The following is a 26883-nucleotide window of genomic DNA, read 5'->3' on the forward strand; positions in this document are numbered from 1 at the left end:
CTGCACTTTGCGCATATGCATCGCAAAAGCCTTGGGCTGACACTATGACGCAATCTGTGGATGCGAATAAAGACCTGGACAACTTATCCTTGTTCTGACATAACTCCGCCTAGCCATTGGTTGAGTTTGAAAGGCGATTGAGCGGCATTCCATTTCCGGGCCTTTGACTTGCTGGTGTTTCATCTACGTGAAAGGGCAGGTAGAAGAAGTACTTTCTACTCTGTACTTGGTGTGGACCAGTGATGCAATTTGTTGCTTTGAGCTGAAATAAATTATACGGCCTACTTCAGCTCCCGGGTTGAACGTGCCTCAGATTTGCAGATCATGTACACAAGACATTTGAGCGGTTAACTCTACACGCCACATGATAGGCTCTTCTTGGATTGTCGTGCACATCGCCTTCCCCGCTGTGGGAATGATCGTCATGGCTTTGCCTTTCTCATCCTAGAAGAGCCTGTGTGGGTGGCCAAAAATCCGTTTCTCCTCCACGCTTCTTAGGCCACTCGGATGGCCTTTCCGGCGTATGTTGTGGTCAAACTGTATTATTATCCCGGTATTCTGGGGAATCAAGGACATGATATAGGCTAAACTGCCTTGGTACCGGTGACATCTCTATGGTTCATAAAAGGGCAGATAACCCCACTGTGAAATCGTAGAGCTTCTTCCAGCCCTAAAGATTTGGCTTCCTTGGAGTATCCATCATCCGCCTTGGAATTCTGGGCAGCGTACTCCCTATGGTCGTTCTATAGACTAATTACTTAGTTTAATCGCGAATTTCACGAATTTCACGAGATGACAGAGCTCGAAAAACGGACCACCGAAGATGAGAGTCCCAAACTTGAGGGCCATAATGCTCTTTACGAAATCGAAAGTCGAGCCGCACCTGGCAAACTGAATGCTATCTTCGAGAACCCACTGGCACAGCTGTCCCGTGAGCAGTTGTTGGCTGATGTAGAGAAATTCTGCAAAAAATTCAACCTGACGGAGCATGTTGAGACCTTTAAAAAGGGCGCTTTGGTGTCGCAAAATCCCGAAGGCGCCATGGACTTGCCGGAGCTGGATGATGCGGATAGAGAGGCATTGACCCGAGAGCAGACGCACAAATGGTCGCAACCCATGGCCTTGTATCACCTAACCAGTATGTATCGGTGCCACCACCACCCGTCACCGTGCATGCAGACTAATCATAGCTTTTCGGAGAATAGTTATGTGTGCTGTTGCGGCTGCAGTGCAAGGCATGGATGAGACTGTCAACAACGGTGCCCAGAGGTTATATTTGGAAGTATGGGAGATCCCCACAGAGCCATTTTTGCCTCACTAACACGATGATAGCGATTCAATATCAAGCCGTACTCCCAAGGCGGACGATTCTCACAAGCAATGGCTGACAATTTGACGGGATTGATTGTCGGTGCGCCTTACCTAGCATGTGCCGTCCTTGGATGCTGGCTTACGGAGCCATTGAATCGATACACGGCCCGCCGTGGAACAATCTTTATTTCATGTGTGATAGCAGCACTCGCATCAATTTGGGAAGGGCTGGCTAATTCCTGGGTCAATCTCTTCCTTGCTCGCTTTTTCCTGGGTCTGGGAATCGGATCAAAATCGTCGACAGTGCCAGTATATGCCGCGGAATGTTCCCCGGCACCCATTCGTGGTGCTTTAGTGATGATGTGGCAAATGTGGGTTCAACGACCTTTTAAACAAAAAATCTCTGAACTAATATATCTTCAGGTGGACGGCATTTGGGATTATGCTTGGAAATATAATAGGCGTGGCATTCGGCGGGCTCGAACCGGACCTTGCGTGGCGGCTGATGCTTGGTTCAACCGTCGTTCTTCCAATTATAGTCTGCGTCCAGGTCTACTTCTGCCCCGAATCTCCCAGATGGCTCATTGAGCATAATAAGATCGAGAAAGCCTTTAAGTCGTTCTGTGCCCTCCGGCCCACACAGCTCCAGGCCGCTCGTGACCTCTATTACGCGTATGTCGGAGTTGAATTGGAGAGAAAAGTAAACCGGGGTAAAAATTTCTTTTCCATGCTGGTCGAATTATTCACTGTGCCTCGAAATGCTCGTGCAACTGTCGCATCAACCATCGTAATGTGGCTGCAGCAATTCTGCGGTGTCAACATTATTGCTTACTACTCTACTACTATTTTTGTTGAGTCTGGTTTCAGCATGTCATCCGCTCTACTTGCGTCGATGGGTACAGGAATTTTGAACTGGTTATTCGCTCTTCCCGCATTTTTCACGATTGACACTTGGGGTCGACGAAACCTTCTCCTCTTCACACTTCCGTGGTTGGCTCTATGGCTGCTTTGGTCTGGATTCTCTTTCTGGATTGAAACAGGCGACAGCCAAAGCAAGACGAGACTAGGAATGGTGACGGCGGGTCTGTATTTGTTTGAAGTTTTCTATTCCCCCGGCGCAGGCCCCGTGCCCTTTACATATTCTGCTGAAGCCTTCCCGCTACATGTGCGTGAAGTGGGTATGTCATGGGCCACTGCTGTGACATGGAGTTTTAACTTCGTCATCTCCTTCACCTGGCCTCATCTACTCAGCGCGTTCAAACCTCAGGGAGCCTTTGCATGGTACGCTGGATGGTGTGTCATCGGCTGGTTCTTGGTACTCCTGGCTGTGCCCGAAACGAAAGGTTTGTCCCAATTTATCTTTATTACTCCTTGATCTGCGCTAACATAGCATCGATTTCTAGCCCTAACCCTCGAGGAGCTGGACCAGGTGTTCTCAGTGCCTACAAGGAAACATGCCATGTATCAAATTAAGAATAGCATATGGCATTTCCGCACTTGGGTATTGCGACAAAAGTTGGAGCCATTACCAAAATTCTACAGCAGCGTAGATAAGCTGAGTGAAACTAAGCCTTAGTTATGCGGATTACATTTACCCCTATTTCGTTACAGTCATGCACTTAATCGCCTTAGCCAGTACTACATATATCCAGAGATAGTAATACTATTACGGTACTTTGATGGCCTTGTCCGCTACATATAGCCTATTTTCGGCTCAAGGGCAGCTCGCTAGAACACCCTTTCCTAATCGATGGTAGGCTTACCGTTGCTCTTAGAATTCGAGATGTTTAAGGTTCCTAATTTTAATAATGGCATGATGCAAAAATGGAACGGAATCCCTCGTTAAAGCTAAAGTTGAATGCACAAGGGATATTCTAGCGTTAAAACACCTCATTTCTTTGGAATAGGGTGAGCTATGCATCTCCCAATACCGCTGTTCACATCTTAAGAAGCTTCGATAAGGCAATCGAGTAGTGTACTATTCAATGACATACCTACTATTCAACCCTAGACGGCAGAGTAGTTGGAATATCGTTCGTTACTCTCAAATCGTCGGTAGGCGCTTCTTTAATCTGCAGCCCCGGGTTAATATCGATAATTTGAATGTCGTCATCCCCAGCTGTTTCATCTGATTCAATGGGTAAACGGTCGTCCTTGACACACTTCCGCTTTGCTTGTTGCCCCAACCCCGCTGACTCGCTCGAGCTCTCCTCGGTATCAAAACCCGGGCTTTCTTCCTCATGCTCCATTTCCCAAGCTCCCACCGAAACTGGTCCTGCCACTGCCGGCGTTTTACCCTTACCAGAATCTCTTGACTCGAGTAAGTCATACTCATCATAGCGGCGAGAACGTCTTCCCCTGGAGACTGAACTTTCGTCATCACCACATTGGGACTTTCGGGCAGCGTCGGCCTCGAGCAATGCATGCTGACTCGCAAGGAACTCCCTCCTTGTTCCTAAAAGATTACCTTGGACTTGCGCTACGTCTTCCGCAAGCATGGATAGCTGGTCCTAAATTACCGTCATCAACTTAGGAGCCTGCATACTTTTTATAAAGTATAAACCCAGGGTGAACTAACCTTCATATCCTCAACGATATTCTTGAGTGCGGGTATGCAACTTGCAACCCCCTTGCATTTTTCCCCCACTGTACGAGCGTCTTCTTGAGCAACCAAAATCTGTTCTCTGATTTCACTGTGCTGACTCCGTAATTTTTCGGCCAATGTTTCGATTCCATGCTTTGTAGAAGACTCATTGATGGTATTTCGTGCGATCGAAATCATATTCTGAAGTCGCGCTTTTTCTATATTAAAGGCTTCCATGTAGTCCCTAATAGTTTCATCACGTAATTCGAAGATAGTATGTTCGTAGTCTCTCTTAAACGTTGTGAGCCAGTCTCTGAGCTCCATCACATTCGCCAAAACATCATTCTTGGCGGCCTTCAGCTCTTCTTTGGTATTTATAATGTGTCTATTAAAGAGTTCTTCTTTTGCAGCTGAAGAAAGAAAGCCAGATTCTATTTTCCGTGATGAATTGATGACAGCTTCGATTATTTGACGGGATCGATCATTCGCATAGCGGAGGCGATTTTCTGTTTCTCGAACCCTTTCAGTAAGTTCCTCTTCATCCTCGAGAAATTTCTTACGCATTTGATCTCTCAAATGGTTCAATTCTGACTTCAGGTTTTCCATCGCGTCCTCAAACGTGCCTTGTTGGGCGTTTGCCTGTGATATTACGGATGAAATTGCATTGCTCCCTGCGGCAGCGTTTTTCATAAACTCTGCTCCTATCACTTTGGATTCCCGATTTACAGCGGCCAAAAAAATGGACGTAGTCCCAATCAGGATCACCGCAACACACCCCACAAACAAATACACAGCTAACTTAAACGCTAGCATGAGATCTGGTGATGCTGACAAAATCCATTCGAGAGCACCGGTAGAAAGCTTCCATACCTCATTGGTCCAATTGGCCAGGCGTCTGGCTGCTTCCATGGGCCTTTCGACTGCCAAACGGAGCTTTTTAGTAATAAGAGATATGTTTGAAGCTGATATATTAGTGAGAGGCAGATTCTCCACTAATATAGTTGGTTTTAAAGGACAGGTTGGGGCATTGGCATGTGGGTTTGTTGTAGTTGTGTGAGTATAGGAAGTAGATGGTATTGTGTATGTTGATGCAGATTTTCCTGAAGAGGTACGGAGATTGAAGGCGTCTCCAACTAGATCAAGCACATAGCCAAGTCGAAACCCCCCACGAAGCCGAAGAGGAAAGTCTATTTCGGGACGAATATTCGTAAATAGAATTGTCTGGTACGCCCCAAAGAACGCAATCGATATCGCAAACACTAGCAATCCAATAATATCCATGCCAACCGTGTATTTGCCAACGGAAGATCTACGAAGGAATAACTAGTTAGAAAAGCATAGCCGAGGAAAAAGAGAGGGGAATATCTTCTTTGGACCAAGAACATACTGCGTAAATTGATAGAGTTGCCTCCAGCGAAAGGGATCAAGGTAACAATTCTCCGGGTTTTTAGGTCAGCGTAGTAATGGGCGTCTGGTTTAGATGCATCAAAATGGGGACTCGATCGCAGCCAGAAAAAAGTATTAGACCTGAAAATGTTTGCATGAAATGCTTCTAAGCGGAAAGAGAGCCAAAAAGGGTGCACAAAAGAGAAGAAATACTATGGAATGGAGATCGTATAAACACAGATTCAACCAAGGAGTCGGAACAACCCTGAAGGCTGATGGAAAATGGTGAGCCACCACAATAGTGAGTACCCAACAATGAAGATAAAAGGGTTCACCTATTATGAAGACAAAAAGGAACAAATCTCCTTTTTAAATGTTGCGTAGCCCACGCACGCAAATGACATTAACATTATGCTGCGTATAGCTCCAATGAAAATGAGCTGCACATTGAATTCTGGAAGTGACTTACAGAACAATCACCCGAGATTTTATAAGGAAGCGACAAGACAAAAGTTAAAATAAGAAAGAGACAAAGCAGGTGCGTTGTAGGCCGGACTCCAGCCAAGAAAGTGAAGAAGGCAAGGCTTTGCAAAAAGGCCACGAGTATTTCACTGGCAGCAATAAACCCGGCATCCCATGAGAGCGTAGGTGACAACCTACGCCCCTAGGAAAAAAAATGAAGGACCAAGAAGCCGCCTAGAAATCCTCCAATATCATCCACCATTGTTAGAAGTAATGACTATGTTACAGGTTATACAACTTGCACAAATCGATTATGGATTTCACGACCAACGCCAATCCAGATGTATAAACCCAATTAGACCAAACGGTCGGCAAGAGTTTTGCCATAGTATATAGTGGCGGCTAAGGCTGCAAAATTAACCAAGGTCGAAATGCCGTGTATTCGCCCAAAGGATTTGTTAAGTTGAATCATCTCCTTCGAATGCGGACCAGTCTCATAGTATTTTTTCCCATCAATAGATTCTGAAATACATGTCAGTTGAAGGAGGATAAATTTCCAAGATAAACAATGATCAACCTTGCCGTTTCCGCTGGCCCATTATTTTAGATGTTGCTCGTTGAAAAACGAGCAAGTTTGCGAGGCCGCCGACCAAGGTAAGGGTCAGTGGTAGCAGCGTAGACACGCCGTGGCCATCGGCCAAAACACCAGCAAATCCCGAGGGGCCAGAAACTCCCAACGAATGCTCACCCGGATAAGTGGCAGCAACCACCAGCGGGAAAAAAGTCTGTAGGCCAAAGTATATCGGAAAGATCGACGCCTGCAAGGTAGCAAACTGGGGTCGAGGAAGACTTTTATAGGCGACAATCCCGCCTATAAAGGACTGGAGAGTTGTTAGCTCACACATGTATGAGGTCGCCTTCAACACATACTTGATAAGCTTGAGCACCAAGTAGCGTCCCATAGCTGGAATGGTTAGTTTTTGTTGTATTATTATAGAAGAGGGGTGCAAAATGGCAATACCTAATGATATGGAATTGTGCCAGAGTGCTGTGTTGGCCCGCCATGTCGTTAATAGGTAATCACTGGGGACTTTAAGAGAGGAATCTGGGATAACCAAGTCCATTTCTTGCTAAATTACTCCGTAGTTAACTAGTTAACTAGCTGAGTCATCCAGGTGATGTCATATCATGTGTTTTCGTGTTAACCTGACTCCGTAACACGCGTCTGCCTGGAAGTACGATTTGATGGTGCCGGGTGAGCCTGCAGATGTATTTCTGTCTTATTCTCAGCCTAATCAGTACACAGTCTCAGCATAATGGCTGACAAAGAGGCAACTGTGTATATTGTGGATGTTGGGAAGTCCATGGGTGAATGCCATAATGGAAGGTCCATATCTGATTTAGATTGGACGATGCTATATACTTGGGATAAAATTACGACAACTGTCAGTTCACCCTAAAAGCATTGAAATGTTCTCCTTGACAACTGCTCATATACTATACAGGTGGCTACAGGCCGAAAAACCGCCACAATTGGGGTGATAGGCCTAAACACAGATGGTAAGAGAATTCCATACTCTTCTTCTTAGTCGGAGCTTGACGCTTGTCCAGATTCTTTAAACCCCATAATAAATGATAGCGGCGATCAGAGTTATGCACATCTATCAGTATATCAGGAGCTTGGACAGTATGTGTACCTGTGCTATTCTGAGTACAAACCAGATTGATTCAATGCTACCCAGGATGTTGATGCCTGATATCCGTAATCTTCGGAACCTAATAAAACCAAGCAATACAAATCAAGGAGACGGTATTAATCCGATCTAAATAAAGTTCCTAGCCACCGCTAATACAACAAAGCAATATCTTCGATTGTTCTGGGTATTGACATGATTGTGCGGTATTGCAGACGTCTCAAGTACAAAAGGAAAATAATCCTTCTTACAAATGGTAAAGGTGCCATGGATACCGATGATACAAGCAAGATTATTGAAAAAATCAAAGAAGAAGGCATTGAGCTTGTTATTCTGTACGTTCTTGCGTTGCGTTACTTTGACTCGGAATAGCCCTAAACAAACTTAGGGGTGTTGATTTTGATGATCCAGAATCTGGTTTTAAGGAAGAAGATAAAAATTCGTTGAAGGTGAGTGAGAAAAATGTCTTTAAACCGCTCAAAGTACTAATATATCAAGGCTGAAAACGAGTCGTTTTTCAAACAACTGGTAGAGGACTGCGAAGGGATGTACGGCACTATTTCCCAGGCGATTGATGAAATGGCTACGCCACGAGTGAAAGTAGTAAGGGGGATACCCTCCTTCAAAGGCGATTTAAAGTTAGGGGACTCTGTAGCGTACGACACCGCTTTAACGGTACAAGTGGAAAGATACTACCGGACATATGTAGCACGCCCTCCTACAGCGAGTGCGTTTGTTATTTCAACGGCTACATCCAAAGAACATGATACTGCAGACTCTTCTATGACTATACAAAATCTGGAATCAAGCAATCAAGACGCAAGCTCTACCAGTAACTTAACAAGCGTCAGGAACGTGCGCTCCTACCAGGTGGACGACAAAACTTCCCCTAGTGGGAAAAAGGACGTTGAGCGAGAGGATCTTGCTAAAGGATATGAATACGGCCGCACTGCCGTACACATTAGTACATCTGACGAGAATATAACAAGATTGGATACAGAAGCTGCTCTAGAGTTTATAGGCTTTATAGCCAGTGGAAATGTATGGCCCTTCCCCCTAATCCTGGCGTCTTTTCTCACTGACTCTTCTTATTTTAGTACGATCGCTATATGAATATGTCGACCGCTAACGTCATCATAGCGCAGAAGACAAACGACAAAGCAATCCTCGCATTATCGGCTATAATCCACGCCCTTTTTGAAGTAGACTGTTATGCTATTGGCAGACTAGTAGCTAAAAATGGCAACGCCCCTTTGCTAGTCCTCCTTGCGCCATCGATTGAGCCAGACTTTGAATGCCTTCTCGAAGTACAGCTGCCATTCGCCGAAGACGTACGATCGTATCGTTTTCCTCCATTGGACAAGATCATCACAGTGTCTGGTAAAGTGGTCACAGAACATCGAAATTTACCTAGTCAGAATCTTCTTGATACTATGGGCAAATACGTCCAGGATATGGATCTTTCTGAACTTGATGATAGCGGGTATGTTTGGTATATACGTCAGTGTACTATGTTACTAATAAATTAAATAGAGATCCAGACGAGTCCATGGCAATGGAAGATTGCTTTTCTCCACTTCTCCATCGAATCGATCAGGCAATTCGTTGGCGAGCGATACATCCGACGGAACCTCTCCCAGTTTTGCCTAAAGTATTGCAAAAACTATCAAAGCCGGCAAACAGTATACTTGAAAAGAGTAAAGATTCGCTTGATGATCTTATCGTAGCGTCTGCTGTGAAAAAGGGTATTTTACTTGCAACTTTCCCTATTTCCTTTCGAGTTTAATCTTAACATTTGATAGTACCTCCTAAGATGAAAGGTCGAAAGAGGAATAGGGATGCGGAGAAACCACTCTCAGGATTAAACGTTGATGAACTTCTCCGTGGCGAGAAGCGGCTTCGGATCTCACCTGAAAACCCTATTCCGGAATTCAAACAAACCCTTGCGAATTCAGAAGACATTCGTGCAATCGGGGATGCTGTCAAGCAGATGTCCTCCATTATCGAGGGCCAGATTAAACACAGCCTTGGTGATATGAATTACGATCGAGCGATTGAGGCAATTGGGACGATGAGGGAAGAGCTGGTCGCATACGAAGAACCAGGGTTATATAATGACTTTATTCGGGAAATGAAGAAAAGGCTACTGGATGATCAGCTAGGGGGTGATAGAAGAGAAATGTGGTGGCTTATTAGAAAGAATAGATTGGGTCTGATTGACAAAAAGTCTTTGGATATATCAGACGTCACAGAGGAAGAGGCTCGTGAGGCAAGTACTGTCACTTTTCGCGTATATTCTTGCTAACTAACCCCGCTCATAGTTCCTATCCTCAAATCTCATCCCAGTATAGATATTTTTCTATACTGCCACCATCATTACTGGTGTTCTTGCGAACGGGGGTCTAAAGCGAAACCAAATCAATAACTTGGGTATATTCCATAGTTGCATTTCTATCAACACATGAAAACCTAGCTCCCCTATGCCCCTCTTACAGATCGCTCATGAAATATGCTGTGCCAATTCTTAGATGTAGAATAGAAGCAAATGTGGTGATTAAGCCACCCCCATTAAGATATCTTATCGGCTCTCTTCCGGCCAATTTGAACTTTGCGGTTGACTCTAGAAATTATATTAGAATGATGAGTATTATAATGATGATTAAAAAGGGGTTATAGTTATGTTTTTGGACATGGGTGTGATTATGTATTGCGCACCTCTCAACATCTTCATCCACGACGTTTAGCATTGCATGTTGAACCTCGAGTTCATTATTAATGGCAATGCCGAGTTCCTTCTGTCTCGCCACAATCTTACGTAGCTCCTCAACACCATCATCCTGGTCCTGCATAATCTGTCTTTGTAGCTGCAGTACACCGTCGTTATCCAACTGCCGTGTTTGATCGGTTTCCTTGCCTAAGATCCTCCCAACCTTGGGTTTATTTTGACTGGTCCCAACAAGGGCCTGCTTATCATTAATGGACGCAACGGCAGAGTCTAGTTTACTCTTCGCAACCATAGCATTAAGAAGATTCTCCAGTCCTTCTTTTTCCTTTTGAGCACTGGAAAGCAGATCTTTCCGTCGTCGCAGTTCTCCGTCACCAAGCTTGGCCCCACCCCATCCTGACTTATCTCCCATATTTTTCAACGCATCTTCAAGAGCCGCCAGCATAGTTCCGACTTTCACCAAGCTACTCTTTGCCTGCGCAGAGCATTCATGTTGCTTCTGAGGCGCAGAGGCCTGATCCCTTCTCGTCAGATGTAGCCTGGCGTCATGCAAATGGGACTTAACATCCCTATGACAGTCCAGCCACGTTGTAGGGTCTGTTATGGGCGATGCACCGGGACCAGTAATCGCAGCATGTAGACTCGCTGCTCGGGAAGGGGTGTTGCTCAGAACAGCACTTGGGAGGTTGAGGAACGTTCGCCAGACACTAGAGTCACGCCATCGAGAATCCTCTGACTCGTTTATAGCAGAAAGATAAGCTTCCAGCCCTTTTCTTCTTTCCTCGAGGAGTGTAGGGTTGGTTGTGGTTTTCGACAGCCATGATTTTGGAGGGAGTGGAGCAGGCGGAGGAAGGGTGGTTTGTTCAGCCAGTAGACTATGAAGAGAGGTAAAATCGGAGTAGCGCTTCTGGATAGTAAATGAGCGGAGAGGTAATCTTATTGCAACGTTGTATATCGTGTAGGGTTTGGGACCGTTAGAGATAGTTGTTGTTGGTATGGATAACTCGATGGGCGGCGCCATAGCTGCCGAAGACAAGGGGTATGAGAAATACAATATCTGTAAGACGTCTCCGAAATACCGATCTAGAATGAAATGAAACAAACCAACGTGGTTCGCGAGTGCGGCGACCTGGGATTGTTTTCCGGGGCGTGAGGGTGTTGATGAATTGGTGAGCTTGACGCCAAAGGTCCCTGAGAGTACGGGCACCAATGACACAACGCCGCCCAGCTTAGGGCGCAACAGGCAGCCAGAGAACTCTACAAAAGATACTAAGCCACAGCGCTTATACGATAGATATCCATTGTTTGCTCATGTACACATCGCTCTTTGGCATCTAACTACCAGCCACCATCTCCTTCTTCCCAGAGATCCCTAGATTCTAGAAGGTCTCTCTGACCGTAGAATTCGCCAACCACGCTGATAATCATGTCCAGCATTGCGCGCGTTTCGTTGCGAATTCCCACAGCTTCACCATTATCTTTGGTCTCTTGTTCAATATTCCCAGCGTCAACATCACTTTCGGTATAGACAGATGCCAGCCTAGCTCTTAGCCGCGCTTTGGCGGCTTCAAGCTCGTCTGCTTCGTTTAACGTGCCGTTCATAGTTGTAGTAGGTTCGGAGTCGGCTGCTACTTTTCCCACATGAAGTTGGTTCGGTTCTTCAGGGAAGACGCTCGGGGGGCTGTATTCATCTTGATGTCCGGTCTGAGCATCATGACTGTTCTCAGCAGCAACATTATCCTTCCCTCCTTCATCTATCATACCCCCTCCGTTTTCGCCAGCCGCCTCAGTGGGGCAATTCTGCGCTTCTGCCTCTCTGATCTTATTTAAAATCTTCACCGCTCGTTTCCCTAATTCTCGAATATCCGCGACCTCTTCGCTGCTCATTTCCCCAACCTCCCGACACCGGCCTAGAAGCCCCCACGCCCAAGCTGCCAACCTCGTCACTCGCGCAATCTCGCCGCTCATAGCAGCATCAGATATCAGTCGCGTGACAACAGCAATTGCGCGCAGCACACTGTCAGGATCCATGCAAGCAATTTGTACCATCTGTGGGTCAACATTCTGTACAAACAAGCGCCATTCGAATCGCGCTCGTTTAGAGTCATCTGGGAACGTGATCGGATGTTGTGAATCTAGCGCCGCAATTGCTTCGGCTGGAGGTATACATTTTAAAGTTGACCGTAAGAGGAGAAATCGGTGACGGAGAAGGTTGTAATACACCTCCTGGGGATCGGGCTCGATGTTGTCTGCCTGCTGCAACGCAACAGCTCCATCAGTGGTGGTAGGAAGCGCAACGTAGACACCATTCGCGTAGCACCCTTCATAACTTGTTTCAACTTCATGCTTTTCTCCATTTGACTTATCACCATTGAGGTCTTCCCTGTTACCTTCTACGCTCTTCGGTGCAATAAAAATAGACGGCAGAGTCCTCGCTTCAGATCTATATCAAATAGCGCCCCGTAGAGGAGGGTGCGGAAAATAATCATCAGTCATCTCACGTCCGCATATCTAAACCAAGGCAAGAAAGAAAAAGGCAGAAGAGAAAACTTAGCCAGTGGATAGCGTATAAAGGGGGGCCTGAGAAGCGACTCACCTAACCATGCGCAGATATTCCAGGCCATCTTCGGGAGGACCGTAGAGAAGCTCGTCGTCGTTTTCGTCTTCTAAGCCTGGAAACGCGTGTTTCTGACCAAAGACCGGATCGTTGCGCGGGTACTTGCTGGTAGCCTTAATTGACTCTGATGATGAGCTTACACCCTCGCCTTGTTCATCATCAGCAGAAATGCGAGACCGTTTCGCGTCTGGAGAGCTGTCAAACGTCAAATTTTTGCGTTTTATGGACATTGCGTCCAAGGACATGAAACCGTGGTGGTTTGTAATGATGGTTTTCTATCAAAAGCTGTCAAAAGTGTTTCTTGGAGCTTGAAGCTTTTTTGACACTAAAAAAAATTGGCATTCCCGCCAGTCAGTTCATGCCAAACGCATGAAGTTCCGTTTGATTACTCTGTGATGCGTTTCAATTGATTTCTTCTGAAATTTTGTTTCTTGTTATTTTATCTAATCGCGCTACAGTCCTTTTCCTACCCTTTAGCTATGCTAAGTCATTAGTTAGGTACCTAACCAGTGGCATCCATCTATGGCCGCAGCCTCTGAGGATCACGAGGGAACAATGTGGCCAACCGAATATTAGGCAGACCCAAGAAGAACATTACAATACGATTCAGCCCAAGGCCTCCGCCAGCATGGGGCGCGCAACCCTGTCGGAAAGCGCCAACATAGTCCTGGAACCCCTCGCCGTTGGGGTCGACGCCGCGGGCTCTCATAGCTTCCTCCAGCTCCTCAGCCTCGTTGATACGTTGTGCGCCAGACATAATCTCTTCGCCTCTCATGAAGAAGTCGTATGAGTTAGAGAATGTGGTATCTTCGGGGCAGGCTTTGGTGTAGAAGGGGCGCACTGCGCTGGGAAATTTGTCGAGGACGTAGAAGTCAGTATCATATTTCTCACGGATAATTCTTCCAAGGTGCTTCTCCATGGCCGTTGTGAGGTCGTTTTCGAATCTCTCTTGTTCCGATACATCAACTCCAGCTTCTTTCAATAATGCTATTCCCTCCATATATTTTAGTCTAAGAGCCTTGCCATCCTTTGGCAGCCGAAAGTCACCCGCCTTGGGGTAGGATTTTTGGATAGTTTCGATTTGGTCCTTGTACCGCACTTTCAGCTCCGAGAGAATGAACACGAGAAGCTCCTCGGCAAAACTGAGAACTTCGTGATAGTGACGCTGGAATGTTCTTTCGAAATCGAGACCAATGAACTAAAAAGAGTGCAGGAAGGTCAGCTTCATCCGAGATATTGAATTGAGTTTAATATACTCCGTACCTCAGTTAGATGTCTATGGGTGTTGCTTTCCTCGGCCCTGAACACAGGACCAATCTCAAAAACGTTCATCATATCACCAGCGATACACATTTGTTTCCCAAGCTGAGGACTCTGGGTAAGATATGCCTTTCTCTTAAAGTACCCCAGTTCAAAGACGTCAGAACCACCTTCAGTAGCTGATCCGTTAAGTTTGGACGTGAATATCCATCTAGCACCGCTCTTCAACATGAACTCCGAAAATAATTCAGCAACGCCACTGGATATCCATGTTATAGCCTGACTGGTTTCCGTCTGAAGGTCGAGAATACGGTTGTCAAGACGGGTCTTAAGAGTCACAATTGGCGCACCTTCGGCATCCACCAGTCCCTCCTCATTAGACTCTGGTGGTGGTCGCTCTGCATCCTTGACTTGCATTGGAAGCTGCTGGGAGGCCTGTGCGATCATGTAGACCTTGCTTATGTGTAGCTCCATATTGCTGAATGTAGCTGAGTTGATCGGGATCTCAGGCCTTTTGACGACGCCAGTAACCTGCACAATCGAATTGACATTCAATCCACCAGTCCATTTTACCATCTGTTTCGAAATCGGTTCCTGGGCGAAGATCACAGCCTGCACCTTTTTTCCTTCTTGCCTCAACATCACAAACGCAAGCTTTGCGCTCTGCACACGGGCATTGTGGACTCTGGCAACCACCGTAACCTCCTTGCCTTCAAAGTCTTCGGAGCCGAATTTGGAGAAATTCGTTACTTGGGGGAATTCGTCGTTATCGGGCAGTTTTCCGTACAGGTCCTTCGCGGTATCAGCGGCCTGACTGGCTTGGGCCTGGGCCTGTTCCTGCGCGGCGCGCTGGGCAGCCTTCTCAGCCTTTGCCTTTTCTTTGGCAGCTTTCTTCAACGCATTCTTGCTTGGAGCAGCTGGTGTAGAGCCCTCCGCGGCCGTTCCATCGGTTTGTTGTTGCTGTTGTTCGTCGGGCTTCGGGTGGTGGGGTAGTGTGGCGGACTCTTCCATGATTGCGGTTCAAGTGCTCGGCAGGATAGCTAAAGAGAGGATATTCAATAGGCACAGTATACACGTAGTCGCAGGGAATTGATTACTGCAAGGTAAAAAAAAGCAGAGTAGAAGACGCTGGTGGAGCGGCGTTGACCACCCGCGGACACGCGATAAATCATCCCCGCCATCACCCGCCCCGCCGAGATTTTGCGAGCCCTAAGCGGGTCTCACCGAACAGCGTAAACTCTGCGCGTTCTCGCTGGATGACATCCGGGTTTCTACCCATCCCTAGCAGAGCATTGGGTCATTTCTCTGGTCTATTTGCCTTAAGCCGTGACACGAACATGCAATATTGCTGGGTAGATCTGATCGCAGTAGTTAATCTCACGGCGGCGAAGCACCGCCAATTGCGTCGCTGATGGTGTTCATGTTCAAAGTTCCCTGTTCGTCGGCCAACATCGGCCTTGGATTCAACGTGATTGGTATGATGCACTTGCATGGATCGTGCAGAATTAAACCGACAAGTAGTTATGTTGTTATGTAGCTAACGAGATACTACCCACACCAGGACTTGTGCTGTCAAGATATATACTTAGCAGTTACATGACATTGCTGCTACAGCCACATCAGAAAAAGTCAACTGCTCGATCATATGAGGACCAAGGTGCCAGTGAAGTGTGTCTCGACCCTGAAGTCAACTTGATCACCCGTGGCCTTGTATGTTTTGCGGTGCCATACAAAATAGTCATGGCTTCCCTGCCCAGTGCATGTCGACATCAAAAACTCCATTTCTCAGGGTAGAAGACTGGGTTTAAGTGGTGCAGCTGTCACTGCTAGAAAATGAAGTCGGGCAATTGGGTCTGGACAAGACTCAGATGCTGGACTATCGCTTGATGATTGGTAGGTGCTCAAGAGCAGGTAATCTTAAGAGCCACTAGCGAAATGAAAATGAGAACTCCTGGGCGCCTTGGCCAACGTACAGACCAACATTCTGATAACGTCGCAGCTGCACTTTATATCGGGTTTGTAGGAACGTATCTGCGCGAGCTGAAGCCGGAAGACCTTGCCTAGAAAGAGATCCCGCTCAGCGAAGCCCTTCCCGCCCCAGCAGGGAGGATAGACATAGGAATCAAGCCAGAACCCTCTGTTGGTCTTGGGCACTACACAAAGAATTTCCCGGCAGAAACAAGCCTACCATCATTCCCGATTTTGAGCATCCAACAGCCACAGTCCGAGACGTGCTGCCAGGGACATAGTTCGTCCCGTGCAGATGTGGCGAGTGGCTTGTCCCAAAAATATCGCAACCGTTAGCAAGGATGACCTACAGCACCAGATCTACATACAATCTCCAGCGTGCGACACTTCTTCCATACACCCCCGAGTCAAGGCCGTCTGGATCCGGAGATGATCTGCCTCGCCATGCAGGACAGAATTCACCAACCTTACTGAAAACAGCTCAATTCCCGGGCTTTCCTTTCTTCCACAATATGAATGAAGCCCAGCATGCTGCCTGGGTCTGTTGGGCATCTGCCAGTCCGGCGCAGGTCCAACCATCCCGGTCCCAGCCTCAGCACACTTTCTCGATATTGCCGGCAGGATCGCTGGTGTCTTCAACGAGCATGCATCACATGCCGGTGGCAAGCCCTGGAGCCAGCGCACGAAGGCACGATCGTGAGCGGGGAGTGAGGAAGCAGAAGCGACGGACAGGAAACGCAGTGCTGTCCAGTCTGCAAGCAGAGGCCACGGCGTAGCTAGGCGTACCGCGTAGAACGATGAAGCAAAAGCTTGACTGCGTTCGAAACTGGCACGGTTTCAACTGGCGACAAGCTGTGGGCTGGCGGCCCTTCAACCAGAAACAAGCGCAGGGCTGCGAGAGCGAAGCCTTGCGTGACGTGCGACCGGGATACAGCGCGCATTATTGTCGTGCGCATTGACGGCGGTGTTTTGTTTCGGCGTTTCTCGACCAGAGCGACACTGCTGGCCACCATCGACCACCTGGCCCTGGCCGTACCATCACGGATTCTTATTATCTCCTCCCGCCTGCCCTCCTGGGCCCTTCGTCGCCCTCGGCCGTGTCGCGATCCTGCCGCCGCCGCCGGCTGGTCTGGCCGGGCGTGGCTGAGCCTCGCCGCGTCCTGCCAAACACGCCGCGGGCTGGGCGCGCCGTGATTGGCCGCCGAAACACGCCATGCCGCTTCCGTTTCTTTCAATCTTGCGGCCCCTTTTAGTTAGCGCCGCCCGTCTCTCCTCTTCTCCTCTCGCCAACTTCGATCTGCCCGGCGTCTCCCCTCTCTCCACGCTCGCTGTCCTGCCCTGCCCTGCCCTGCCCGGTCCTCCTCCTCGTCGCTCGTTTTATTGTTCTTCTGTTGATCGGCTGGTCCCTTTTGCACTCTTCTTTCGCGTCTGGCGTGCTGGTTCGTTTGTATACTGTGCCCCAGACGCCGTCACTCCTCACAACGATCCGCATTGCGCTGGTTCTCGGCAGCCGAAATAAAACACCCTCCACCTCAGCCATGGACGCGCTGCCCAAATGTAAGCTTGACGAGCTGGCACAATGCCCATCGTCCCCTTCAGCCCACTAACCTGCTCTCTCGTCAGTCTCGCGCGCTCCCTCCTGGCAACGCCTGTTCCGTCGCTGTGTTGTTGGCTGCCCCGAGCGGCCAGACCCCTGCCCCGTCTGCCCCAACGGCCAGGAATGCATCAGTCGCCCAGCTACCTGCGAATCGTGCCAGAGAAATATCTGCGTACCCTCCACCGAAATCTCCCCGCCTCCTGCTCCATCGGGTCCAAACGCCGGTGCCATTGCCGGCGGTGTCATTGGTTCCATCTCCATTATTATCGTCCTGGTTGTGGTAGGGTGGTACTGCTTGAAGAAACGCAAAGCCGACAAGGATGAGGACTGGATTCCGGAAGTCACCAACAAGCAAGAGGAGGAATTCATTGCCCAGCGGAGGGGACGCATGTCTGCTGTTGGCTCCATTGCATCCACAGTCCTGACTCGCGCGTCCAATGTCATTCAGATCGCCTACATTCCTGGCGTCACCAACCGCTCTCCTCCGGACTCTCCATCAACTATTCCCCCAGTGCCGCCCATCCCTGCCGCCCAAAGACACTACGATCAACACTATTTCATGCCTGGCGATATCCGAGACTCCGTTTGGTCCAGCACCTCGGATGATACTCGCAGGAGCATTGCTCCTAGTTTGGCCCGCAGCAGCATGGCGACTACCATATACCGAAACAATGCAGTTGTCAGTCCCATACCTGCCCAGCAAGCCTTGCGGGCGAAGGCAGCTATGGTCAGCGTGAAATCCGGTCTCAATAGTCCTATGTTATCGCCAAATGACTCTCCGACGATGGCAACCCCTGCGGTACCTGCCATCACGGTGTCACAAATGAGCAAGGCAAATGCTCTTGCTTCAAAAATGGACAAATCCGACAAAATGCCCACAAGCTCAATCGTTGCCCGTACTGCTGTAGCGCGCCCTATCAACGTTAAGAAACCAAAGTCCAAAAAACCTACTTCAAACACCGCCGATACTGGAGATGAATATCCCGATTCGTCGCAGTCGCAGGATCTCACGACCAAATTTCCAGCTGATACAGCCAAGACTCGAGAATCAATAATTTCAACGGCCATCACCCTTATTGATGACGAGTCACCCACGGGGGACCAAAGCCCCTTTGCAGATAGCAAGTCCTCCACAAAACCATTGGGTGCCTCGTCAAAAATCTCGGAAGAGATTTCACAGCCCGCCGACCAGAGTATAGAACCGCAAAATAAATCTACACGCCGGCACCATAATGGCCAACCCTCCAATCAGATTTTGGAAAGCACTCCTGAAACAGCCAGCAAGCCGGCCCCTAGAAATACCGGCCCGTTCTCTGATGACAATGAGATCAGATAGATTTTGTTTTCCTCCATGTCAGGTTACGAATTTCCTTGTTCTTCGTTTAATTTAGCGCTTGTTTCGACGCTTCCTTCTTTTTGTGACCACTTTATATTTGATTCTATATGGAAGTTTATTCGTCATTGTAGGTAGTTTTACTCCGCCTGGAGCGTAATGAAATGAAAACACCTAATAGCTTAGACTCCCTCGCTAAACTGTGAAACCAAAATAACATAACGAACACGATCTTAGGCCGGCAGAGCTGACCACTGGGAGTGTTTCAACGCCCATTGGACGGCATCTTGTACGCCACCTACTATCGTCTTCGGCGGCCAACTCGGCTCCTCTCCACTATACACTCCAGTTCTCACCAGAATCGACGTCCACTCCGCCCCAGCAACGCTCTGAAACGAATTTGCACCGCGGATATCCGACTCGGGATTATCCCCGATCATATACACATTCCGGAGCGGCGCCAGCGGCACCCCCTCAAACGCCTTCTCCCTCTGCTCCACCAGCCGCTTCTCCGCAAACTCATACGTCGACTGGTGCGGCTTGCCGATGATGGTGCTCTGCAAGCGGACGCCGGCCGCCGCACCGCCCGTGAGCGCGTCCCACACCCCTTCCAGCGCGGCCGCGAACCCGCCCTGGCCCAGTCGCGGCAGATGGTAGGCGGCGGCCCACAGCAGGTCGGGGTTGGAGAAGTAGATTTTGGGCTGGCCGTCTTGCTGGTAGCCGCGGTTGGGCAGGTCGTGGCGGTTGTTCTGGTCGGAGTATGTGCCCATGATGCCCTGGTGGGAGAGGAGGAGGTCGACGATGACTTGGATGTCCAGCGCCCAGTCGCGGGGGTCGTTGAAGACAAGGATGGCGTCGACTTTGAGGTTTCCTGGCGATTTGCCGTTGATCGGTCTTTCGAAGGGCTGCACGACGTTTTTGTAGTAATCGGCGAATCCCTGGGAAAATGGCCAGATGGAAGGGTGCGCCATGAAGATATCGGCTGGAGTAATCACGGACTTGAAGCCGTATCTACCTTAAATGTCAGACAGCCCTAGACTAGCCATGAAGCAGATTCCATACTCTCTGGCGACATGGCGACACTTATCCCCCGGCCCGCCAACAACCAGCACGCATTTATCTTCCAGGGGCTCCTGCTCCTTCTTGCCGTCCACCAATTCCGTAAAAGGAGTGTGACTCTGTATAATACGGCTCTCATGGAGCTCGAGTCCAAGACGGCAATTCAGCTGGTGTATTCTCTCCGACTCGGATATTCCTCCGCCGTTGGTCAGGAGGACAAACGGAATGCGCTGCTCTTCCAGGAGCGCCAGGCAATTTGCGGCCCCAGGAAGCGGTTTCGACGCTCGAAGCAGGACGCCATCTATACTGACAATAGTTTAGAAAAGGAACTCAAGTGGAAAGGGGGAATTTGTGAGGAGCGTGGTCATACTCGAATGCAAAGGCAAAGTCTGGGGCTGTCTGCCGCGACGCTGCGTTGTCTTTGAAGCCCCGTCGCAATGCGGGACCAGAGAATATGGTCTGGCGAGTGCGAAGACAGGTATTTAGACGCCAGCCCAGCCACGGAGAGCGAAATGCCGCATTCGCCATGATATGTTGAACGTTCTGCGACTGTGAAGCCGCATCCTTAGTTACATAGTTAGGGGTGACGGGTAAGGGGAAAAAGCTACCAGCGCCAGTCTACGTGACCATGACGCACTTCGGCATGCCGACCACGACAACCTCAACGCTCTGACCGCGAATCCAGCATGAAAGCAGCTCTCGAAACATCGCAAAGACGCCGGGCCGAGATCGCAGACATGTTTAGCAATACGAACTCCGGCGGTTTTGCCGCTCCATGCTGCCCCTTGGTTCTTCAGCCCGCGCTTCAACCGTGTCTCGGCCGTCTCGGCTTTTCGCTGACTCCTCTACTTGTCCATTCTCCTTCTGCGCATTCAGGACTGCGGGAGCATCTGCAACTCTCACCAGACAACTCTCAGGTAAGACTCTCTGTGGACATGATGAGAAAAATCCTTCCACCGCTTTAACTCCGGGCCATCTCCGTGTTCACCCGCCGGCCCCCGCGAGGATCAGGCGATTGCCCCTCCATTTCTTGCTGTTAATAAAAAGCTGCAGCGGTGACTAACTGTCTCTCTCTTTTTCAATTAATTTTTCTAGACATCCCTCAATTTTCTCCCCTGTGTCTCCCATCCGTGCCGTATAAGCCTTCCTACCTGAGCAAAATGGGTTCTCTACCAACTGGTCGTCTCAACAAGGGCAACATCAATCCCAATGTCATAGCCGCCCAGTACGCCGTTCGTGGTGAGTTGGCTGTCAAGGCAGAGGAATATAGAGTCAGGCTGGAACAAGGAGACAACACACTGCCTTTCGACAAGATCATCTTTGCGAATATTGGCAACCCTCAGCAACTCGATCAGAAACCCATCACTTTCTTCCGGCAGGTCCTTAGTGTCATGGAATACCCAGCATTGCTGGAAAAAGAGGATGTCCTGAAATCGGAATTTGGATACAAGCAGGATGTCATTGACCGTGCAAGACATCTTCTCAAGGATGTTCAGAGTGTCGGTGCTTATAGTCAAAGCTGTGGCGCTCCCGCAATTCGAAAGAGTGTGGCTAATTTCATTGAACGGCGCGACGGCTTTGCTGCTGATTTTTCACATATCTATCTATCTGCTGGAGCATCATCAGGGGTGAACACTCTTCTCAATATCTTATGTGCCAACAAGGATAGTGGGGTTCTTGTCCCTATCCCACAGTACCCTCTTTACACTGCCACCCTCTCCCTTCTGAATGCAAAATGCGTTCCTTACTACCTGGATGAAGAAAAGGGATGGGGCACAGATGTTGAGAATATCAGAACTGCTGTTGCCAAAGCCAAATCAGAGGGCACAGATGTTCGCGCCATTGTGGTGATCAATCCAGGAAATCCTACAGGTGCATCTCTCAGCTCAGATGCCATAAAGCAGGTAATAGATCTTGCTGTTGAGGAAAACTTAGTTATCATGGCAGATGAAGTATATCAAACAAATGTCTTCAAGGGAGAATTCACATCATTCAAGAAGAGACTACGACAACTACAACAGCAATCACCTGGACACTATGATCATGTTGAGCTTGCATCATTGCATAGTGTGTCAAAAGGCATGGTTGGCGAATGTGGTCACCGTGGTGGCTATTTTGAACTCGTTGGATTTAACCCTGAGGTGGAGGAACAGATCTATAAGTTTATCAGCATCATGCTCTGCCCCCCTGTTATTGGCCAATGCCTCGTTGATTTAATGGTCAACCCCCCTAAGCCAGGGGAGCCAAGCCATGAACTCTATGAAAAGGAGTATAACTCCATTTCAACTGGCCTACGAAACCGTGCTCTGGCTCTGTATGAGGCATTCAAAGCAATGGAAGGTGTTGAATGTCAAGAACCACAGGTAAGATTTCCCCTTTGACACCCTAGCCACGGCATCTTGCCTCAGTCTAACAATTTATAGGGTGCCATGTATCTTTTCCCTTCCATTACCTTCCCCCCTAAAGTATTCGATGCTGCAAACGCAGCGAATCGCAAGCCCGATGAATTCTACGCCCTTCGCCTTCTTGACGCTACTGGCGTTTGCCTCGTCCCAGGATCTGGCTTCGGTCAAAAGCCCGGAACGCACCATTTCCGCACCACCTTCCTTGCCCCTGGAACTGATTGGGTGGAGAGAATCGTCAGTTTCCATAAAAAATTTATGGATGAACATAAATGAGTGAGCGGCAATAGATAATATTTATGAGCGTATATCTTCTCCATTTGATTTTTGGCCGCTTTATGAATGAGACGGGCTTTTTTGATGATTCAGATATACATTTAGAGAGAATGACAATGGATCATTAGAGCTTGAAAATGGAATATAGAATTGACTGATAAAAGTATAAATTCAGGTACACAAATAAGAATATTCAACTAACGCAGTTCAGCTTCTGAGAGACCTCCGTAACTATGTGCTGATCAGGAGAGAACTTGAAATTGATTTGCATGAATTCAATTGGAGTATTAAACTTTCTAACTGCCTTAGTATCATTTTAAAAGACCGTCTCAGGAAGCACATATCGCATCTCTGAAGGATGAAAAGGAGAAGGCCGTGTAAGTCATTTGAAATTGTGCACCTTATTCCTCCTCGGGCCAAACATTATACCCAAAAGTATCTTTCATATTCACAAAACGACAGTGCCTACCCTCAGCCACAAGGTTCACAGCCTCAAATTGCTGTTCCGTCAGCTCAATCTCCCTAAAATTGCTACTAATGCGGGCTGGGTTTGAACTCTTGGGTAGAACCACATAGCCCCTCTTCAGTCCCCAAGCAATCAGCACCTGGGCCAGCGTATGCCCGCCTTGTTTAGCAATAGCATTGAGAGTAGGATCGGTAGCGACCTTTTCACCAGTGCTGGGGACTTGGTTCTGGGAGCCAAGGGGTGAGTACGCCTGGGGCAGGATCCCATGGGAGAAACAGAAGTTGACGAGTTCAGTGTTGGGGAGGAAAGGGTGAATTTCGATCTGATTGGCATGCGGCGGGACCTTTGCAAAGCTAAGGACCTGCTTGATTCCGGGGATGGTGAAGTTGGATAGCCCGATGGCTTTGGCCTTTCCAGCGTTGTAGACGGCCTCCATGCCACGCCATGTCGGCTCAGGATTCTTGGTTAATTCCTCCTTAATGACGTACTGTTTATGAAGATTCAGGAGTAGTTTAGTTACCATTCAAAATTCCTAAGGCATCACTCCTAGAAGAATTTTCAAACAAGTTTTCATACCTTGCCATCCGAGCCGATCTTCGGCATATAATCATCATCTCTCTCGGCAGCAATCGGCCAGTGAACCAAAAATAGGTCCACATACTCCAGCTGCAACTTTTTGAGGGAGTCGTTCAATGACCACTCCACCTCTTCAAACTCGTGCAGATGGTTCCAGACCTTGGTGGTGATGAACAGGTCGGATCGCTTGACGCTCTGCTTCTCCTTTAGGAAATCTTTGATGCCCTCGCCAACCTCCTCTTCATTCATGTAGAACCAGGCACAGTCCAGATGTCTGTAGCCAGCGCGCAGAGCATGAAGGACGGCTTTGTAGGTTTCTCCTTTAACGCCTTCGTTCGAAAAGGTGCCGAATCCCAACGCCGGAATCGCAACGCCGTTGCTCAGCTTGAAAGTGATAGCCTGCGACATGATGCCTGCGGGTCACAACAGCCAGAAAAGCAGGGTCAGCACAAGCTTCAAAGATTGATAGAGCTGATGCGCACAGAGTGTTTTTATACTGCACAGAATCCTGAGGTTGGAGGTTAATAGCCTGAGCCCTGGCCACCCAAGGTTAAGCTCCCGTCAATGTGAATGCCCAGAAGCAAGCGTCACCTAAAAAGCACAAGCAAAATAGTATGAAGTGAAATATCAACGGCCAGCAGCATCAGAGTTTTCACGGAACCAAGAGAGCCACAGAGTCTCTGCCTGAGAATGCAGGTTATTTCCGCGAAGGAAGAACTCTACAGGGTAGTGTTTCGGCATTTTTCGCCCAACTAACCATACGGTGATTTATGATCTCTGTTTGGCCAAAAGGTTCCAGAAAACTCAACTGTAACTGAGAAGAAGAGAATAATGCCGCTTTTGGATGCGAACCTGTCGTATTGGAGATGAAAATTAGTGTGTACCATAAACAGGATGCCGCCCATATCCACCCAGAGAGCTAAATGTTCTTTGATCTCTTATTCTAGTGAGGCTTCATTGGTGGCTTGATCAGGGGGCTCTGTCTGGATATAGTGGAGCTTCTCTGCCCCCAACGTCATGGTTTAACTGAAGGAGTATGTACAGGACTTCTGCTCACTCTGGGTAACAATGATACCAGCAGCATTTCACCGCCCATCGGGCCCACGCATCTACCATATCCGAGATGAAGACATGCATTGTAAGTAGTAGAGTTAGTAATAAGCCTTTACATCTTTGAGAGATCATAATATTTAGAAATTACACATTGTAGGTGGAGTATCTTTGTACATTGAATTGTCCCCATGTTTCGCCTGGGAAAATCTTTTAAAAGTGAGGTTTGGAATATAAGACTTAACGGCTCTCTCCGTGAGTTCCCGGGAAATAATGTGAAAAAACTGACACACCTGCAAAAAAATTTTCACAATTCAATTAAGAAGAGAATTCATTCTAGTGACAATGACAAGCAGTCACGAAAAACAATTTCAACTGAGCCATAACGGTGAAGAGAAGGGAGCAGAGCGAATCGCTCAGGGAGTTCAAATAAGTATTCCTGCACACCCTCACTCTGCAGAAGATACTATTGAAGTTCGTGCTATAAGAAGTTCGACAAGTGATGCTGGCTCTCTGATACACAACCTCAGCATTGCACCATCGTTAAAGCAAAGAAGAGCTTCACGAAATTCATTCGGCATGACTCTTCCAATCCCAACCTCCCCCAGCGCAGCCCAAACCCCATCGGTGCACCGAGACGTTGAAAATGCAAGGCGAGGCCTTCTGGCATCTCGGATCCAAGACCTAGAAAAGGAAAAGGTGGAAGCTGCTAAGAACATGGCATTCGCATTCGACATCGACGGTGTGTTAGTCCACGGAGATCGACTCATTCCAGAAGCGGCCCGAGTGATGGAGCTTCTCAACGGCGACAATGAGCTCGGAATCAAAATTCCATACATCTTGCTCACAAACGGTGGAGGGAAAACCGAATCTGCTCGCGTGGAGGAATTGTCTCGCATCCTCGGCACACCGGTTTCCACTAGTCAATTCATTCAATCCCACACCCCAATGCAAGCGTTGGCAGCATTCTATAAGACAGTACTTGTTGTGGGCGGTGATGGATTCAAGATTCGGCAAGTTGCTGAAGACTATGGCTTCAAAAATGTGGTGCTTCCAAAGGACATTCTCGCATGGGATCCGACTATTTCTCCATGGAGTAAGCTCTCAGAGGAAGACCGCAAAAAAGCAAGAATCCAGCAATTCGACAAGATGACCTTCGAAGCAATCATGGTATTCGCAGATTCACGAGATTACGCAACCGATATGCAGATCATTATGGACCTTTTGCTCAGCGAAAATGGCAAGCTCAAGACCAAGTCCCGAGTTCCACAGGGTAAACACCTGCCCATTTTTTTCTCCCAGGGTGACTTGCTCATGCCAACAGAGCATGGAATTCCACGTCTGACTCAAGGCCTGTTCCGCATTGGTATCGAAGCTATGTACAAGTCTCTGACTGGCGAAGACTTGCAGCGTATCGTGTATGGCAAGCCGGAGCTGGCCACGTACACATTCGCCGATCAAGTTATGAAGCAGTGGATGAACGAGATCCACGGGGAACATACCTTGCCAAAAAATATTTATATGGTCGGCGACAACCCGCAGTCAGATATCGTCGGAGGCAACATGTACGGATGGAACACTTGTTTGGTTCGGACGGGTATCTTCCAGGGCGGCGACAATGATGAAGAGAACCCAGCAAACTTTGGTGTTTTTGCGAACGTGCTGGAAGCTGTTCAGGCGGCGATGAAGAAAGAGCTTGGAGCAGAATTCAAATTTCAGTGGAATGGTAGCGTTAACCCGGTTATGCAGCCAGGTGGCATATCTGCTGTGGAATAGAGCCTGCCTGCATTTACCCTCAGATGCAGTTTCATTTGCATTGCCCTCTTGTTGGCTCTGCAATTGGAAAGGCCTTTTAGCATGTTTTCCAGTTTTATTGTGATGTTTTCCTTGATGCTGTTGTCGCTTTTGCGGCCAAAAGTTGAGAATTCACGAGACCACATGACATGACCTAAAATTCACTAGAATAAAACTCTATTTTCATAATGAGCTCTCCTCTGACTCCGTATTCTGTAGTTAGTGATCTAGAATGATCAAACAAGGGTATGGACAGAAAGAATTAACTGAACATCTTTTCTGACAACCATACAAATCAAAATACATAAAAATAGATTTGAACG

General features: G+C 48.2%; 12 protein-coding genes across 12 annotated transcripts; 5 read left to right on the forward strand and 7 right to left on the reverse strand.

Moving 5' to 3' along the window:
- Positions 1-792: 792 nt before the first annotated feature.
- On the forward strand, positions 793-2887 carry LOZ57_005417 (uncharacterized protein; the record flags this gene model as incomplete). The annotated part of the gene is made up of 5 exons (XM_049254448.1): positions 793-1138; positions 1206-1282; positions 1333-1682; positions 1735-2654; positions 2715-2887. 5 exons carry the CDS (start codon positions 793-795, stop codon positions 2885-2887), a joined length of 1866 nt encoding a protein of 621 aa, XP_049106595.1.
- A 421-nt stretch (positions 2888-3308) lies between these two features.
- On the reverse strand, positions 3309-5176 carry LOZ57_005418 (uncharacterized protein; the record flags this gene model as incomplete). The annotated part of the gene is made up of 2 exons (XM_049254449.1): positions 3309-3821; positions 3890-5176. The coding sequence occupies 2 exons, from the start codon at positions 5174-5176 to the stop codon at positions 3309-3311; spliced, it is 1800 nt and encodes a 599-aa protein (XP_049106596.1).
- Positions 5177-6098: 922 nt separating this feature from the next.
- On the reverse strand, positions 6099-6808 carry LOZ57_005419 (uncharacterized protein; the record flags this gene model as incomplete). Its single annotated transcript, XM_049254450.1, has 4 exons — positions 6099-6265; positions 6321-6624; positions 6674-6707; positions 6765-6808. The coding sequence occupies 4 exons, from the start codon at positions 6806-6808 to the stop codon at positions 6099-6101; spliced, it is 549 nt and encodes a 182-aa protein (XP_049106597.1).
- A 251-nt stretch (positions 6809-7059) lies between these two features.
- On the forward strand, positions 7060-9788 carry YKU80 (ATP-dependent DNA helicase yku80; the record flags this gene model as incomplete). Its single annotated transcript, XM_049254451.1, has 11 exons — positions 7060-7188; positions 7249-7303; positions 7355-7430; positions 7486-7553; positions 7604-7772; positions 7826-7886; positions 7936-8478; positions 8535-8920; positions 8971-9182; positions 9240-9727; positions 9759-9788. 11 exons carry the CDS (start codon positions 7060-7062, stop codon positions 9786-9788), a joined length of 2217 nt encoding a protein of 738 aa, XP_049106598.1.
- Positions 9789-10005: 217 nt separating this feature from the next.
- On the reverse strand, positions 10006-11183 carry LOZ57_005421 (uncharacterized protein; the record flags this gene model as incomplete). Its single annotated transcript, XM_049254452.1, has 2 exons — positions 10006-10057; positions 10153-11183. 2 exons carry the CDS (start codon positions 11181-11183, stop codon positions 10006-10008), a joined length of 1083 nt encoding a protein of 360 aa, XP_049106599.1.
- Positions 11184-11500: 317 nt separating this feature from the next.
- On the reverse strand, positions 11501-13024 carry LOZ57_005422 (uncharacterized protein; the record flags this gene model as incomplete). The annotated part of the gene is made up of 2 exons (XM_049254453.1): positions 11501-12605; positions 12759-13024. The coding sequence occupies 2 exons, from the start codon at positions 13022-13024 to the stop codon at positions 11501-11503; spliced, it is 1371 nt and encodes a 456-aa protein (XP_049106600.1).
- A 275-nt stretch (positions 13025-13299) lies between these two features.
- LOZ57_005423 (uncharacterized protein) lies at positions 13300-15050 on the reverse strand (the record flags this gene model as incomplete). The annotated part of the gene is made up of 2 exons (XM_049254454.1): positions 13300-13977; positions 14043-15050. 2 exons carry the CDS (start codon positions 15048-15050, stop codon positions 13300-13302), a joined length of 1686 nt encoding a protein of 561 aa, XP_049106601.1.
- Positions 15051-17545: 2495 nt separating this feature from the next.
- Positions 17546-18940, forward strand: OPY2 (overproduction-induced pheromone-resistant; the record flags this gene model as incomplete). The annotated part of the gene is made up of 2 exons (XM_049254455.1): positions 17546-17564; positions 17631-18940. 2 exons carry the CDS (start codon positions 17546-17548, stop codon positions 18938-18940), a joined length of 1329 nt encoding a protein of 442 aa, XP_049106602.1.
- Positions 18941-19170: 230 nt separating this feature from the next.
- Positions 19171-20524, reverse strand: LOZ57_005425 (uncharacterized protein; the record flags this gene model as incomplete). The annotated part of the gene is made up of 3 exons (XM_049254456.1): positions 19171-19948; positions 20000-20302; positions 20367-20524. The coding sequence occupies 3 exons, from the start codon at positions 20522-20524 to the stop codon at positions 19171-19173; spliced, it is 1239 nt and encodes a 412-aa protein (XP_049106603.1).
- A 632-nt stretch (positions 20525-21156) lies between these two features.
- On the forward strand, positions 21157-22674 carry ALT1 (alanine transaminase; the record flags this gene model as incomplete). The annotated part of the gene is made up of 2 exons (XM_049254457.1): positions 21157-22359; positions 22420-22674. 2 exons carry the CDS (start codon positions 21157-21159, stop codon positions 22672-22674), a joined length of 1458 nt encoding a protein of 485 aa, XP_049106604.1.
- Positions 22675-23075: 401 nt separating this feature from the next.
- Positions 23076-24124, reverse strand: GLD2 (Glycerol 2-dehydrogenase (NADP(+)); the record flags this gene model as incomplete). The annotated part of the gene is made up of 2 exons (XM_049254458.1): positions 23076-23627; positions 23717-24124. 2 exons carry the CDS (start codon positions 24122-24124, stop codon positions 23076-23078), a joined length of 960 nt encoding a protein of 319 aa, XP_049106605.1.
- Positions 24125-25111: 987 nt separating this feature from the next.
- Positions 25112-26542, forward strand: LOZ57_005428 (uncharacterized protein; the record flags this gene model as incomplete). The annotated part of the gene is made up of 1 exon (XM_049254459.1): positions 25112-26542. One exon carries the CDS (start codon positions 25112-25114, stop codon positions 26540-26542), a length of 1431 nt encoding a protein of 476 aa, XP_049106606.1.
- Positions 26543-26883: the final 341 nt, after the last annotated feature.

Source organism: Ophidiomyces ophidiicola (genome assembly GCF_022830035.1).
Source record: "Ophidiomyces ophidiicola strain CBS 122913 chromosome Unknown scaffold_27, whole genome shotgun sequence".
NCBI classification, from domain to species: Eukaryota; Fungi; Ascomycota; class Eurotiomycetes; order Onygenales; family Onygenaceae; genus Ophidiomyces; species Ophidiomyces ophidiicola.